The sequence below is a fragment of the Sminthopsis crassicaudata genome, chromosome 3 (genome assembly GCF_048593235.1).
Source record: "Sminthopsis crassicaudata isolate SCR6 chromosome 3, ASM4859323v1, whole genome shotgun sequence".
In the NCBI taxonomy this organism is placed as follows: domain Eukaryota; kingdom Metazoa; phylum Chordata; class Mammalia; order Dasyuromorphia; family Dasyuridae; genus Sminthopsis; species Sminthopsis crassicaudata.
The window spans coordinates 67,177,782-67,189,497 of record NC_133619.1 but is presented as its reverse complement, the minus strand read 5'-3'; the positions used below and the strand labels follow the sequence as shown (position 1 = coordinate 67,189,497).

At 35.3% G+C, this 11,716-nt stretch overlaps 1 protein-coding gene across 1 annotated transcript in view; it reads left to right on the top strand.

The window, feature by feature from the left end:
• The first annotated feature begins 366 nt into the window (after positions 1 to 366).
• Positions 367 to 11,716, top strand: part of ATIC (5-aminoimidazole-4-carboxamide ribonucleotide formyltransferase/IMP cyclohydrolase) — a 30,243-nt gene continuing 18,893 nt past the window's right edge. Inside the window, exons 1-7 of the mRNA XM_074298762.1 lie at positions 367 to 551; positions 1,141 to 1,267; positions 5,292 to 5,368; positions 6,300 to 6,366; positions 8,190 to 8,278; positions 8,552 to 8,703; positions 8,785 to 8,941. Of these exons, the coding sequence (XP_074154863.1) occupies positions 506 to 551; positions 1,141 to 1,267; positions 5,292 to 5,368; positions 6,300 to 6,366; positions 8,190 to 8,278; positions 8,552 to 8,703; positions 8,785 to 8,941 (715 nt within the window). The 5' untranslated portion in view covers positions 367 to 505. The remainder of the gene's footprint in view (positions 552 to 1,140; positions 1,268 to 5,291; positions 5,369 to 6,299; positions 6,367 to 8,189; positions 8,279 to 8,551; positions 8,704 to 8,784; positions 8,942 to 11,716) is intronic.

Genomic DNA, 11,716 nt, shown 5'->3' with positions numbered 1-11,716 from the left:
CTAGCTGTGTGACAGCCTCAGTTTTCTGATTTGTAAAATGAGAATTTTTATTCACTCGCACTTGATAACTATTACAGGAAACACACAGAGGGGTTCTAGAGGGGTTTGCCCAGAGGAACAGTAAACAGTCTTTGAAAGGAAGTGAACTTGAGAGTTGCTGGCGGGAGAACCTGGAGGGCGGGTTCACTTTCTCCCCAGCAGCACGCGTGCGCGTCCGGGAGAAGCGCGTACCCGACCACGTGTCACGGACACATCTCCGTCCCGCTAGCCCCGCCCCACCTCCGCGCCTCCACCAATCCTGCCCTAATCCCGCCCTTCTCGACACTTCCGAAGCTGCCTGGCGGCAAGCGCCGGGTTAGATTGATTGCCCACGTGGGAGCGCGCACGCGCCACTCACTCCAGTGGGGGCCCATTAGGGAGCGCACGCACATCCTGCTCCTGCTGCTGCTGCCGCGCGCCCCGCTAGTCCGGGACCAAGAGAAAAAGGTCTCGCGCTTACTGCCCGATGGGCCCTACTTCTGCAGCCGCCGAGATGGCCGCCCGCCAGCTAGGTAAGAACCTCCCTTCAGGCCCTCAGCGGGGTCCCGATTCTTCGCTTCATCTCCACCCGGAACCTGGCCTGGCGGAGTGAGCACTGGGAAGGGGCGGGGTGCCTGGGAGTCTGGCCGGAGCTTAGGCCTGAGGTGGGGGAAGGGCGTTCCCAAACGGGACCCCCGCGCTGCTAGGGGGGCCAAGGACTAATCCCCGCTCTAACTAGAAGAGGGGCCCAACTCCGCCCCAAGCTTCAGGTCTGCTTCGTCCCCACCCTCCCAGACCTGCAGTTTGCACCTAGTTGTGTGCGTACCTTTCCCCTTTCAGACCATTTTTGTTCCGTGTGTTCCGTGCATATAATAGGCGCACAATAAATGCTCTTTGACTTGGCAGTCGAAACTTGGCAACACATCTAGGCCTTTCCTCTTGAACTTGAGATAAAGTTTCCTGGGTTGAGATTTACCCTTCCTCTGCTCGACCCTAAATAATAGATACTTTATAGACAGAATGATTTATGATCCTAATAAAAAGTCAAATGGTGGGGAGGAAAGGAGAAAGAGGAATATTAAAAAATAGTAAAAAACAAAAAACTGCTTTTGTTTTTACCAGCCTTGCTTAGCGTCTCTGACAAGACAGGACTGTTGGACTTTGCCAAAAATTTGACTTCTTTTGGTTTGACGTTGGTGGCTTCTGGAGGAACAGCAAAAGCTCTTCGAGATGCTGGTCTCACTGTTAGGTAAGATACCTAGCACTTTTCCTGTTTAAGTATTAAAAGATAGGGAACAGAGACTTTGTCTTAATTGTTTTCTCCCTGGAACATAGCATGTTTTGCAAATTTTGCTTTGGGAAATTTAGGGGCTCATGGAAGCAGATTAACTCCTAGGGAATGGATTGAGGCAGGTAGAACTTTTTAAAGAAAATATTTATTTTTAATACACATTGTTGGGAACACAATATGTGACTTTGCTTTACTTCTTCTGGTAGACCTTTTCTTCTCTTGTGAGAGGGTGATGGTGATTCAAGGAGACTGAGGCAGTTGCTGTTCTCTGACCTCACTGAGAGGTTGTTGTGTTGTGCCACCTTTCTCCACTTCCCTCTGCCTCCAGTTTATTTTCTCAGCCCACAAGCAACACCTATCTCAGTAAAGGCTGCTTTGCAACTTCTTCGGATGTTCACAGCTGTGGAGACTCTGGGAGAATTGACCTGCCCCTTACAGTGCACTTAGGCATGGCCCTTAACAACACATTGCTATATGAATCATGTTGGGAGAGGGAAAAAAATCAGCAAAAGGGAAAAACCATGGGAGAGATTAAAAAAGAGAAGTGAACATAGCATGTGTTGATTTACATTCATTCTCTATAGTTGGCAGGTAGAACTTTAGTGACTTCATCTTGATAAGCCCTCAAGCCACCTAGAAACCTAAAGCTGTTGGTAAAATATTCTTGCCAGCCCATACTCTTTTTATGGACTAGGTGGCTAATAATAAGAGAGGTGACATCTCAATTCATCATATACTTAAATGGCAGAAGTGGACCAAGAACTGAGTTCCTAGAGGAAAAAAAAATGACAAAAGTCAAAACACATTCTTCCCTCAAAGAGAGTTTAAGTTGTAATGGAAAAGTTACATAACCCAATACCCAAGTGGGGGGGGGGAGAAATATATACACATATACTTGAGGTCTCTGTGTTTTTGATATCCCTTTACTCATGTATTTACCACTATGTGCTTCAGGCCCACATTTCACCTCTCTTGAATTATGGCATTAACCTAATTGATCTCTACTTTCTTATCTACGGTCCAAATGGTGGCCCAAGGGCCTAAAGTACAGGTCTCACCAAGTTATCTAATTCTCTTAGTCTTATCTTACATTATCTTGAGGATCAAATGTAAACTCTATTTAAAGCCCTTTATAACCTCTTGCTTTGTACTCTTATGTATTTCTCCTCTTGCCAATTCCCCTTCTGCTCCAAATTATCCTTTTTTTTTCCCCCTGTTGCTCACACCTGATGCTGCATCTTCTCTTGCCTTGCCTTTGTACTTCCTGTCTCCCATGTCAGAGATTCTTTTCTTTATTTCTGCTTTTGAAATCCATGTTTTCTTCAGGATTTAAAAGTATAGAAAAAAATTAAAATAAGATACTTTCCTTTAAAAAAAGTGAATTTATATTCCTGTGTCTCAGATCTAAGTTAAACATGCAGAAATATAAACAATAAGAATTGTTAATGTATTGTGTTTTATAAAACAATATGCTTACTTAGAACTTAAACTTGAAATTGTTCAATTTGATCACAATAGTTCACAATTGTAGTATTGTTGAAAAGAACTTTCTATTGTTTTGGGGGTTTGGTCTGGGAATGGAGTCTGGCTTTTGAATTCATGCCTAGGTGATGGCATGGCATGCAGCCCTAATTCTCCTTGCTGTTTCATTGTTTTAGATGTATGTCTTCATTTTCTTCTGTTTGGAAATAGTTCTTAAGAATGAGCTGTTAAGTGGAACTAATAAACCTATTGTAGTCTATATAGAAATTCAGAAGCCTTTGATTACCTATTAAGGAAAAAATTTGGAATAATATTAAGAAAATGAGTACAGCATCTAGACCCCTTGATCTAGGGATCCTATTGCTAGATACATAATTCATAAAAGTTAAAATTTTTGGGAAAAAAGAGAAAACCTACATATACTAAACATTTTAGAGGTGCTTGGTGTGGTAGCAAAGTTTTGGGGATACCCATTGATTGGGGAACGGGTGAATATTATGGTATATTACTATAAGAGTATTATCCTGCCATAGAAATATATCCTACTATTAAAAAAAATGGTGAAAATGAAAAATGTAGAAAATAATGGGGAGATTTTCAAAATGCAAATAAAATAAGCAAAAACTTGAAATATTCATAATGACTATCAGCCATGTTAATGGAAAGAACAATATAATCAAATTGCTAATAAATTATAAAGAGCAATGTTGGTCCCAAGGAAGATAGGAAAACTTGGGCCACTCTTTTCTTTGTATTAGCTAGGGACTATGCCTTAAATCAAAGCCACTGATTCTCAGTGGGCACCGATAGGTCCTAGGTCAAGCCCCATTTCGTAATTGTTTGGACCTTCATTCACTCAAATTGAATATAAATAGCAATCATTTCTGCTTTGGCCAGAAACCCTGAAGAGCTTCCCTTCCTAGACTTAATTTTTTTTTTTTTTTTTTTTGGTATTTGGTAAAAGAGATTCTTTGCCTCAGTTACTACCTAGCCTTAATCAGTAAATATATGCAGATTCAATCAAACTGAGATGTGTTGAAGACCTTAGATTAAAAAGGTCAAGATCTCCCATTGCCTCCAGGGCTATCTCTAGTCATCCTGATCTAAATCTGGCCACTGGACCCAGATGGCTCTGGAGGGGAAAGTGAGACAGGAGACTTTGCCCAGCCCAACTGTAGGATAACTTTTGGAATAATCCTGTATAAGGAAATATAAATGTAAAAATAAGATCAAGAACAAATTTTTTTTAATAAAAGGAAAATAATTTCAGTTTGAAAATAAACATGATTCAATGAGAATCCAAACCTTATGTATTACACTTTATAAATTTAATAGTACCTTCAGATCTTGGAAGAGTGTAAAATACAACAGGTTTAAAAAAATTCTAGAAAATGTTCTGGTAGGAATTAGGTTTAAACTAATCTTAACTACTATTCCACAATGAAATCAAAATGGATGGTCTGAATATTAAAAGATATAGCATTAAAAATGAGAAGATCAGCAGATCTTATATCTATGCAGCTATGGGTAGGATATGAATTCCTAATTCTAGGAGGAAATAGAATCAATTATAGAAGATCAGATAATTTTTATTATGAAATTAAAAATCTACATGGGAAAAATGCATCTAGTGCTTGATTGGGAAAAGATATTTATATCAAATGTTTCTGAAAAGGATTTGTTACCCAAGATAAAAAGAACAGCAAAGAAGAATGCAAACTATTAAAACCATATGAAAGAATGCTCCAAATCATCAATAATAAGTAGGTCTCACCTCACATCTAACAAACTGGCAAAGGTAACCAAAGATGGAAAAAATGTTTCCTACATATCAAAATATTAAATAAAAACACTTTGGATAGTGGCAAAGAACTAGGAACAAAGTGCATACCCTTTGATTTTTGTGGTAAATGAATATAATTGAATTGCTATGCTATAAAAAAGGATGAACATGATGAATACAGAGAAACATGGAGAGACTTAGTATAAAGTAAAGTAAGCATGCCAGGAAAAAAAATTAAACAAAAGGACTACAACAGTGTAAATGGAAACAACCATAAAACAGTTAAAAGTATACATTGTGGAATTGTAAAGAACAACATTGGCTCCAAAGAAGCTATATGGGAAGAAGATATAGCTCGGTCTGCTGCTTCTGCAACGGTGGGGGAAAAGATCCATGGATATGGAACAGTAGCTATAACACCAGGCTTTTTTCAATGTATTAATAACTTTTGCTGAAATTTTTCTTTTCCTTTTCTTAAAAAGTTTTTTGCTATAACAAGTAGCTGTACAAGAGCAAAAAAAAAAGGTTATGTGGGGAAGTCTAAGTGATATAAAAACAATAAATATTAATAAAGATCCATTTTAAAAATGAGTGTTCATTTATATAATTGCCCCAGATGAAACTTTAAATGTTTGTGAACCCATCACTTGTATGATTTGTTTTAAATAGAAACCCTTGTCTTTTTTTTTTTTTTTTTTTTTTTTAACTTCTTTCTAGAGATGTTTCTGAACTGACAGGATTCCCAGAAATGTTAGGAGGACGTGTGAAAACATTGCATCCTGCAGTACATGCTGGTAAGTACTTGTTTGGTATGCTTATAACTAGAAATGTATAAGAATAATTTCCTAGGAAATTCTTGAATAGTGTACTTAAAAGCATTAGTGAATAGAAAGAATGGAGTCATCCTCAATTTTTACTTTCTCTTATCTGTTATCAATTGGAAAGTTTTTTCAGTTCTTCAGAATCTCTTGCTTCTCTTTTCTTCACTCCACTCATATTGGTACTATCCTAGTTGAAGCTCTCATCACTTCAATAACCTCCTAATTAGTTTCCTGTCAGTCTCTCCCCTGTCACATAAGTGCAAAATTGATATCCCTAAAATACAGCTTGCCATTTAATGCTCTTAATAGAATGGTTCCTTGTTTTCTTTTCTTGTCTTATTTCACATTTCATCCATTTTCTGCTTAATTGGATTATTTTCTTTCATTTTGTGTCCCATATTTTGCACACTCTTGGAATATACTCCTTTACTTATAAGCTTAAGTCTCTTATCAACTCTTCTTGTGGTAAGCCTTTGGAGTGTACATGGAGCCAATATCTTGTCTCCAAAGGACCCTGGAAGCTACTAGAACTTACTTATCTTACTTTTTATGATGCTATTTTGTATATCCCTTCCCCATTTCACTCCTGAAGACCAATTGATGTAATAAACCAGTGGTACCTTTAAGGTTTACTTCCTCTCTGTACCCTGTTGTGTTTAAGGCTTTTCTGTGACTCCATTTGCTGTATATGCCTATCAGGTTTTATTTGTGAATTGAGCCAATAAGATTACTTAAAATATTTCCCTTTGCTTTGGTTGTTACTAAATATGAGGAATAGAGGGAGAGAGAAAAATGATTTGTTGAGGACTCCTGAAAAGTGATTACTATGATGCTGATTTTTAAAAAATAAGGTAAGATTGAAATAAGTAATGTTTTGTTAATTTTATTTTTTAAAATTTCTCAGGAATCTTGGCTCGTAACTCTCCAGAAGATCAAGCTGACATGACCAGACTTGATTTCAGTCTTATAAGGTAGCTTATTAAGTGATTATTCAGAAGATCAGCTAGAATAATGATAAATAAGAATAGGCTTCTTATCTCATAAAATTTTAGAACTCACTTGCAGTTGCTTCTGTTTCTTTGTTTAATGATCACTTAAGCATATGTTTATGTGTATGTACATACTGTCTGGGTAATCTAGATATAAGAAATCATAGAACCTAAAATTGCTGAGAAAATTTTGATTATTATGTTATTATGTGAACTACATTTAATTTTAAAACAATTTATTGATGACTCATTTTGACAAAACATTCTTCAAATAAATATCTTTCTATTCCATGAATAACAGTATTTTTTGATTAAAGGAATATTATGTTCTTGAACTTTAACAGCATAGAAGGATTGACAATTCTTTGGCCTCGGTTTCATTTCCTCTCTGGGTTTAATTTCATTTGTGGTGAAGTGATTGTACATATAATTCTCTTCTCCCCCCTCTCCTCCCAGGGAATTGGGGTTAAGTGACTTGCCCAGAGTCATACAGCTGGGAAGTGTTTCTTGTCTGAGGTTAGATTGGAACTTTGGGTCCCTCTGACTTCAGGGCTGGTGTTCTATCCACTACATCAACTAGCTGCCCCTACTGTTCTTCCAGTAGAAATGTTCCTTTATTTCTGTTAATTCTACTTGGTATTTCACATGGCATCATGATATTTATATATCACATCTTATTCAGCCATATCTGTTGTTTACAGGTTTTTATTTTCCCAAGTAGTATTGTAGACACATAGATACACACACACACACATACATGTATATTTACACATATATAAATAAAAAGTTTTAAAAGATCTTTATTGGAGAAAAAGTTACCTCCATTTAAAGTTTCTCTTGGCTATCTTAACCAGACCATCCAAACAAGCTTCTCTAAATAATTTAAAGTCATAACTTAGAATTAACAACCTGCCAAAGAGGTCTTCAGTATACAAAGTGTTTTTAAGTCAAATATAACACAAATTCACAAATTAGTATGAGTTGTCATCAACTCCCTTTCAGGGAGAAAAAAAAATCTAATTCAGATGTATTTTTGTGGCTTATTTGTCCCTATGAAATAAAATCCTGATAAACATTTTTTTTTTTTTTAATAAATATACAAAACTTTTGGTTACAGTAGGGTAATTTAGATGTTTCTATTTCTAAGCTCATTTTAAACATTTCCCAGTTAAGAAGGAGGATGGTATTAAGAGGAGGGATAAAATAGGTGATTAGGGGTTGAAATGAGGTTCTAGAAATATACACTATTTGCTTTCAAAGAGAGGCCCACAAGAGCGGGGAAATGAAGTCCAATTTGTTATGAAAGGATAAAGATTAACTTAAATTGAAAAGAAAAAAATTATCCAAAAGTGAACTGATATTACAAATAATGGTATGACAGAACATGCAAACAGTATTCCTTTCTGATGCAATGACTAATGATGACAGGATGAAGTTAACTTATACATGGAGTTGAAACTGGAAAACAGGAAGCACAATTGTTCTCAGGATCTTACACTTTAATGTAATTAAGAGGACCAATTAAAACAATGTGTGGGCATATTTTCGTAAATATATCTTTTCTTGCTGTTGCTATTAGAATGTTAGCCCCTTGTCCAATTTGGTATGTTTGAACTCTTGAACTCAAAGATGAAATATTTTTACAGTTGAGGGGACTGAGGCCTGATTTTGATGCTGATTTTAGTCTATTTAGTCTATTTTTTAATGTTGAATGTTTTCATTTTTTAAAGATTATAATTTTTTTAGGTTATAAGAAAATTGATAATGTCCATTTTTGGTGAATTCTAATTTTCTTCTACCTTCAGAGTTGTTGTTTGTAATCTATATCCCTTTGTGAAGACTGTGGCTTCTCCAGATGTAACCGTAGAGGAAGCTGTTGAACAAATTGATATTGGTAAGATGAGGAGAATTTTTGAGACTATGTAATGGCATTCATTATTACTGAATAAAATTTCCTACACATCTTAGTCTGTTTTTGGAAAAATTTTAAAGATGTTCTAATACTTTAGGTTTTAGTGAATAGGTTTTTTTTTTGTTTTTAAATAGCAGCTAGTCTTTTCCCAAGGGATGAAGTTAAAATATTTCATTTAAATGACTTGAGATTTTATTTATTTTTAAAAAATGATTTTTTGGGTAAATAAAATTGACATTTGATACCTCATTGAAGGTGGAGTAACCTTACTTAGAGCTGCTGCAAAAAATCATGCTCGAGTGACAGTTGTATGTGAACCAGGGGATTATGAAATGGTTTCGACTGAAATGCTCAATTCTGATACTAAAGATACTACTATGGAGACTAGAAGGCAGTTGGCATTAAAGGTATGAAAACACTTTAAAAAGTTTTTTGAAAAATAAAAAGGCTATCTTACCATATAAATGTCTGTTGTATTATTTTTGTAGGCCTTTACTCATACTGCTCAGTATGATCAAGCAATATCAGATTATTTCAGGAAGGAATATAGTAAAGGAATATCTCAGATTCCTCTAAGATATGGAATGAACCCTCACCAAAGCCCTGCACAGTTATATACAGTGAAGCCCAAACTTCCTCTTACAGGTAAAGTTCTAATTTTGTGTTTGTTTAGTCTAGTTGTTTCTGTGTATACAAAAATTTTGGCTTTAATGTAGCCTTTTGTGAAAAACCCAAGAGTTTTTTATTTGTGATAAATCCCCCCCCCTTTTTTTTTTAAACAAAATGTCTTTGTTTTCTTACATCACCACAATTTCTCTCAGAGGAAACAAATACTATTTTATAAAGTCAGAAAAATAAAAAAAGAAAACCATTGTAATTTATTACTACATTGAAAAAGTCTGAAAATTTGTACAATTCACAATATTTGTGACCCTCTAACCTCAAAAAAAGGGTAAAATTGAGACTATCTTTTCAAATCTCTTTTTTCAAACCATGCTTATTAATATATCATTTTACAACATTCAATTTTGTGGTTTTTTTTTTTTTCTTTTACATTGCTGTAGTTACTAGGATTTCTTGACTCTATTTACTTCACTCTGGTCAGTTTTACGTATGTATTTTCACACTTCTTTATTTGTCAGATTTGTGGTTTCTCATAGCAGAATAGTATTCTGTTAAATTCATGTGCCACAATTTATTTAGTTATTCCTCAAATTGATGGGCATCTGCTTTGTTTCCAAAGAATTAAAAATATCACTATTATGCTTTAATGGTCAAAATAACGGTTTTTCTCTTAGTCTTTGTTTTTGTGGTTTCATTTTCCTCTGATATGAGTAATAGTGAATTTATAGCTTTATTTTTCTTTTTAAATATTAAAAATTTTTCTCTTCTCATATTGCTATCACTTCCCAGTGTCTTTTCCATTTCCTCCCAGTAGAACTATATAAAAGATGTAGTCAGGCAAAATAAACAAAACAAATTAGCCATTTTTGAAAGCTTGTGCTTTGTTCCACACTTGTAATATACCACCTCAAAGACATCATTCATTTTTAGTCCTCTGAAATCACAGCTAGCTATTACCTTGATCATTATGCATATTTTTTTTATATTCCATTATGTTCACATGCCACAATTTTTTCAGCCATTCCTGGTCAGTAAATATTCAGGATCTTTTTCCCCAGTTTTTTGCTATTTGGTAAGGTGCTTCTTTTTCTTTCTTTCTTTTCTTTTTTTTTTTTTTTAAAGCTTTTTATTTACAAAACATACATGGGTAATTTTTTCCAACATTTAACCTTGCAAAACCTTTTGCTCTACATTTTCCCCTCCTTTCCCTCACTCCCTCCCCTAGCTAGCAGGTAGTCCAATACATGTTAAATATGTTGAAATACATGTTAGATCCAGTATATGTATACATATTTATATAATTATTTTGTTGCACAAGAAAAATCAGATCAAGAAGTGAGAAAAAGAAAACAAAATGTAAGCAAATAACAACAGAATAAGAATTCTATGTTGTGTTCCACACTGTTCCCATAGGCCTCTCTCTGGGTGTTAATGGCTCTCTTCGTCAATGAACAAGTGGAACTGGTTTGAATCCTCTCATTGTTGAAGAATCCATCAGAATTGACCGTTGTATAGTCTTTTTTTTTTTTTTTTTTTTTTTTTTTTTTTTTTTTTTTTTGCTGAGGCAATTGGGTTAAGTAACTTGCCCAGTCTCACACAGCTAGGAAGTGTTTTGAGGATAGACTCGGGTCCTTTTTTTGACTTGAGGGCTGGTGCTCTATCCACTGTATCACCTAGCTGTCCCCACCATGTAATCTTGTTGCTGTGTATAATGATTTCCTAGGTCTTCTCATTTCATTTATGTAGGTCTCTCATTCTCTCTGAAATCATCCTGCTGATTGTTTCTTACAGAACAATAATATTCCATAACATTCGTATTCCATAATTTATTCAGCCATTCCCCAACTGATGGGTATCCACTCAGTTTCCAGTTTCTTGCCGCTACAAAAAGGGCTGCCACAAACATTTTTGCACATGTGTGTTCCTTTCTCTCCTTTAAGATCTCTTAGCATGTAACATGTATGGGATTGCCTGTCATCTAGGGGAGAGGATGGAGGGAGGGAGGGAGGGGAAAATTTGGAAAAGAAGTGAGTACAAGGGATAATGCTGTAAAAAAATTACCCATGCATATGTACGGTCAAAAAATTAATAAATTAAAAAAAAATCTCTTTGGGATATAGGCCCAGTAGAGACACTGCTGGATCAAAGGGTATGCACAGTTTTGATAACTTTTTGAGCATGGTTCCAAATTACTCTCCAGAATGATTGGATCTGTTCACAGTTCTACTAACAATGTATCAGTGTCCCAGTTTTCCCACATCCCCTCCAACATTTGTCATTATCTTTTTCTGTCATCTTAGCCAATTTAACTGGTGTGTGGTGGTATCTCAGAGCTATCTTAATTTGCATTTCTCTGATCAATAGTGATTTGGAACACCAAAAAGGTGCTTCTTTAAATATTTACGTGCACATATTTTTTTTCTCTGTTTCTTAGGTCTTTGGGGTATTTACCTAGTAGTTATAGCATTAGTTTGCTTCTTCATTGGTTTTGCTATTCTTTTCATGGTCAGTCAGTTTAGGGACAAATATAGAATTTAGTAAAATTAAAATATAGTCAGATCCTTGCCATATTTAGAGCCATTATATATATATATATATATATATATATATATATATATATATATAAATAAATGCATTCACACACATTTCCATTTTCTGTACTAAAAAAGCACTTAGTATATATGAGCACATAACAAATATTTTAAAATACAAAATAATTCCATCTCAAGAAAAAGCAAGCTAATTGTGCCGTGACTAGAATCACTCCATTTAAGACATATTTCACCAGCAGAAAAG